This window comes from Nansenia antarctica, assembly GCF_963989245.1.
Source record: "Nansenia antarctica genome assembly, chromosome: 12".
NCBI lineage: Eukaryota > Metazoa > Chordata > Actinopteri > Argentiniformes > Microstomatidae > Nansenia > Nansenia antarctica.
In genome coordinates, this window is record NC_137682.1 from 1,140,986 (window position 1) to 1,145,985 (window position 5,000).

The 5,000-nt window shown below is 48.2% G+C and overlaps 1 protein-coding gene across 3 annotated transcripts in view; it reads right to left on the reverse strand.

The window, feature by feature from the left end:
* LOC308168641 (dynactin subunit 1-like) overlaps positions 1–5,000 on the reverse strand; it is a 35,060-nt gene that overhangs the window by 8,304 nt on the left and 21,756 nt on the right. For all 3 annotated transcript variants that reach the window (XM_080543243.1, XM_080543242.1, XM_080543244.1), the window contains 6 exons: positions 4,934–5,000; positions 3,166–3,378; positions 2,775–2,936; positions 2,353–2,484; positions 1,958–2,083; positions 209–351 (listed from right to left, as the gene is read on the reverse strand). The exon at positions 4,934–5,000 is cut by the window's right edge and continues 2 nt beyond it. In XM_080543243.1, the coding sequence (XP_080399369.1) occupies positions 209–351; positions 1,958–2,083; positions 2,353–2,484; positions 2,775–2,936; positions 3,166–3,378; positions 4,934–5,000 (843 nt within the window). The remainder of the gene's footprint in view (positions 1–208; positions 352–1,957; positions 2,084–2,352; positions 2,485–2,774; positions 2,937–3,165; positions 3,379–4,933) is intronic.

Here is a 5,000-nt window from a genome sequence, read left to right on the forward strand (position 1 = left end):
ATATACTGAAATGTATGTAAGCACTCGCTGCAATGTAAGTCGCTTTGGATAAAAGCTAAGTCAGCTAAATGGCGTATCAAAGAATTCTATTCCACGTGTCACAATGAGCCGGGCCTCCTGTTTCTGTCTCCGTGGCAACCTCCCGTGGTAGAGGCCCACATGACCAGTTATCCGTGTAACATCCATGACTGTCTCCCGGGCGACGTACTTCTCCTTCTTCTTGAGCAGGGCCAGCGTCTCGTCCAGGCGGGTCTGGATCTTCTCCACGCGCTCGTCCGCGTCCTTCTGGGACGTGTCCAACTTCTTCTCCAGCAGACTGAGACGCACGTGGGCCTCGCTCAGCTCCTCGCCCTGGGAGAGGACACGACAGGCAGGAGGGGGAGGGGATGGTAAAGGGTGCGTGTGTGTGTGTGTGTGTGTGTGTGAGTGTTAGAGAACACAGGGTATATACAGGAATCTTGAGGTTAATTTCAATACCTTTCTAAGACTTTTTAAAGACCGTGTCAATATTTTTCCAGACCTCACCGCCACTTCGAGCTGTAACCGTTTACATCAGTGTTTAACTTAACAGTTTTAGTTTGCAGTAGACTAGACCAGTGTTTTTCAACCTTTTTTGTGCCACGGCACATTTCTTACGTTGAAAAAATCCCACGGCACACCGCCATCCCAAATGTTACAAAATGATACATAGTAGCCTATCATATACGTAATATTATAATAACTTGTCGTTATACTCACTCAGTGCGAAGCCTGGCCCTGTATGTTGGCCATGTATGCGAGCCTTGCGCACGATTAACTAGCAGCTTTGCGTCAACACACTTCTCATCAGTTAAAACGGTTTTCAGCTCCTCCCGTAACTCAAACACGCGGGCGGCACTTTTCCGCGGGACAATCATCGGACCGCCGTATGGAGCAATAACGTCTTATGCTGGGCTCCCATCTCTTCACATAATGCTGCATATAAGCGGCTTTTCAGAGGTCTTGTATTTACAAAGTTTACCATACGAACAACAGCTATCTCCATCAGTGCAGACACATCAGTGTCCCACTGAAGTCCTCCCCTGTTTTTTTTTTAATGCAATGTCTTGCAAAAAAGACATTTTCTGTGATTGTGTCTCCATCCACAAAGCGTGCATTGGCATTTAATGAATGAATGAAACAATGTAGGTTATTTTTATCATCTTGGGGTATGGGCATACAATCGTTAGGTTTTTCAGTCACGTATTCACACACCCTCCTGTCAATCACCTGGAAGATGCCGCTTTGCGGGCGGCGATACGCTTTTCTCTGACTGTTACCATTCTTAAGCCGATCTTTTTGGGCTCGACCAACCACTTGAGCCACTTTTTTCGAGCTGGTCCGAGTGTGTCTCTGCGGTGTCTCTCCGCGGGTGTGTGTGTGAGTGTGTCTCCGCGGGTGTGTGTGTGAGTGTGTCTCCATCTCTCCAGGCACCGTCACTGGGGTGTGTGTGAGAGGGAGAAACACGGTGGCTCGCGTGGGGAACAGTCTTTTGGCACTATACGTTGTTGTGAATTAATATTGACGTGTAAAAGTCTAGGGCGCGAATATAAGACGATACCGTCAATACGGTAAGTGGAATTTGATAATTTTCCACGGCACATCTGATGATCTCTCACGGCACACTAGTGTGCCGCGGCACAGTGGTTGAAAAACACTGGACTAGACCACTATCATACAACACAATTTCCGTTCATGTTTGTTTTTTAATAAAACTAATGAATTCACAAACTTTTACTAAAAGTTTTTAGGACTCAAACTCAAAAAATACCTACAAAATTCAAGACCTCATAAAATCGTGATAAGACTTTGTAATACTTATTAAGGGTCTTGATTTTCCCAAAATTGATTTATCAACTTTTAATACTTTGAGACACCGCGGAATCGCGGATACCCTGGAACATGATAGCGTGTGTGCGTATGTCAGACTGGTTCCTACCTTGATCTTGAGGGACTTCTTCAGCTCCTTGATGACCGTCTCCCTGTCCTCCAGCTTGACCCCCAGACCCTCCGCGTCCGTGATCTCTGCCCTGAGGGCCGCCGCACGAGACTCCACTGGGTGGGTCTGGAGGGAGGAGAGGGAGACGGGGAGACGGGGGAGAGACACACAGAGGGAAAGAAGAGTGAGCAAAGGGGGGAGGGAGGGAGGAGGCGAGACATTAAGCTAGACAAAATGGAGAGAGGGCTGACTGACTCCGTTTCAATCACATTATACAATCATGAATTTGACTCGTTCAACACAGATGAGGAGTGAGGAGATGAGATGTCCATAAGGAGTCTGAGTCAGATGACTGGCAGCAGCTCTATGAGGAGGGTTAGGGTAATGTCTCCTACCTTCCCCTGGGGCCGCTCCGCGTCGTACTCCCCCTCCTGCATGGCCGTGGCCATCTTGTTCATGGTGGCGATGACCGCGCTGCAGGACTGGCGAAGACACTCGTGGGGGTTCAGACCATGAGCACCATACACCTGTGTGTGTGTGTGTGTGTGTGTGTGTGTGTGTGTGTGTGTGAGTGTGAGTGTGTGTGTAGCCAAGCATCACAGGGACATGGGTCAAAACAAAAACAAGGTACCTTACAACTGTAAGCAAAGCTAATAAACAAACACATCACAAAAAACAGAAACTCAATTCAAACAATGTACTGTAAGGGCATTTAAATGGTAAACAACGTACTGTCTGTCTTAAGTGAGTCTATGGTCAGCCTACATTGAGTCTGTGGTCAGTCTACACTGAGTCTGTGGTCAGTGTGTGAGCGTACCTGTTCCATGGCCTTGAAGGCCACGTCCTCCAGTTTGAGGGCGTTGAGCCCTTCCTGTTCCCCGAGGGGAGCGACCATGTGCGCCCCCGCCGCCGCCACTTCCTGTAGCACGGCGACCACCCGCGTCAGCTGCTTCCTGCAGTCCGTCAGCGCCTCCGCCACCTGCCGTTGGGCCGCACAGCCGTCAATCACACAACCCCTTGTGTCTTTTCACAAACAGCTAAACCAACCAGGCAGGGTGTTTGCCATGGTCCTTCTGTCCACGAAACCACGCCCACTTCCGTATGACATGTGTGTGTGTGTGTGTGTGTTAGCGTACATACCATACTGTACATAATGTGTATGTGTGTGTGTGTGTGTGTGTGTGTGTGTGTGTGTGTCAGCTCCGTACCTGCGGTGTAAACGCCAGTGCGGCGGGTATCCCAGGTACGTCCGTGCCAGGCATCCTGCGCCGGATCTTCTTACAGAACTGTCTGATGTCGCTGCAGGACGTGTCCAGGTCCTTCAGCAGGATACAGAGGTCCGCTCCCTCCTGACCCGCCTGCATGAACGCCCGCAGACGGCCCACCTCCGCGCCCATGCAGTCCAGCGCGTTCTGGATGAACTGGAGGGGTCACAGGGGTCAAAGGGCAGAGGTTCAGAGGTTTGTTACAGAATTGTGAAGACTACTGAGGATGTAACACAGTACGCTAGCTACACGTAGTTGGGCAAGAGAAAGAGAAGGATGATACTCTGTCTGTACCGGTATCCAATACACTGAACTATTCAGAAGGTACTAGAAAAGACTACGTACTACACACACGACTACACGTTAAATCACATTCTCCTGTCACTCGGTGAGTTTGAGACTTTGACGAACATGGTTCCTACAAGTTTCAACAAGGGCACATTTAAGACATTTTTAGACATTTTTTTTAGACCTCTTTGAATATAATTTTAGACCTGTTCGCGACACCGTGTGGCAGCTTTTTGTCATCCTCGAGGTGAGGAAATTGGGGATTTCACTGCTGCCATACAGACAAAAAAGGAAGCGAATTGGCATTTGTTTTGGTTCCAGCTTGATTCATTTCCACGTAAACAGATGTGGTCGGACTGATTTCCTTGCAGGATCTAATTTATAAGACCTAGCGCCTCCTTTTTAGGAGTGGAACCCTGCGCAGGAACCCTGGACAACGGCTCTGCCATCCAAGGAATGGACATCCTTAATTGATTATATTGTGGACATTGACTTGTAATTGATACACTACATAGCCAAAAGTATGTGGACCTCCGAACATCACACCCATATGTGCTTGGTGAACATCTCATTCCAAAACCATGGGCATTAATATGGAGTTGGTCCCACCTTTTGCTGCTATAACAGCCTCCACTCTTCTGGGAAGACTTTCCACTAGATGTTCTAACATGATTTGCTCCCATTCAGCCAGAAAAGCATTACTGAGGTCGGGAACTGATGCTGGGTGAGAAGGCCTGGCTCACAGTCTGAGTTCCAATTCATCCCAAAAGTGTTCGATGGGGTTGAGGTCAGGGCTCGATGCAGGCTTTGTGCAAGCTCTTCCACACGAAACTCGGCAAACCATGTCATTATGGACCTCGCTTTGTGCACGGGGGAATTGTTACGCTGAAACAGGAAAGGGCCTTCCCCAAACTGTTGCCACAAAGCTGGAAGCGTACATTTCTCTAGAATCTCATTGCGTACTGTAGCATTAACCTCTTGAGGCCTGAGAACAAGAGTGTTGGTTGCATGGCTCAATCACGGACACGGACATTCAGAATCACAAACATAATGGGCTCAGTGCATCAGTGTCGTTTTGAACATGCGGTTTCCCCCAAAGGCCAGAAAATTAGTTTCCAGTTTCTGGACGTTCAAAGCTATACTTGAGTGCACATACAGAGTCCATACAGTTCATTAACTACACACACTACATAGACAAAAGTATCTGGACGCAATTATATATTATCTGGAACTGTTTTTCATGATTTGGGCTAGGCCCCTTAGTTCCCGGTGAAGGGAAATCTTAAAGTTTCTGTAGTGTGTGAGTTTTTCTACACTTACTGCCCTATAATTTTTTTCAACTACCGCACCTGCAACCAATCACTGGAAGAGAGAAAGGACAAGGTAAGGTGCAGTTACAGTTTTCCCAGGACTCCTTAACTACCTTGATGTGGTCGGCCAGCTGCACGGTGCAGTCTTCTGTCTGCTCAGCCAGGTGGATGCTGTACAGG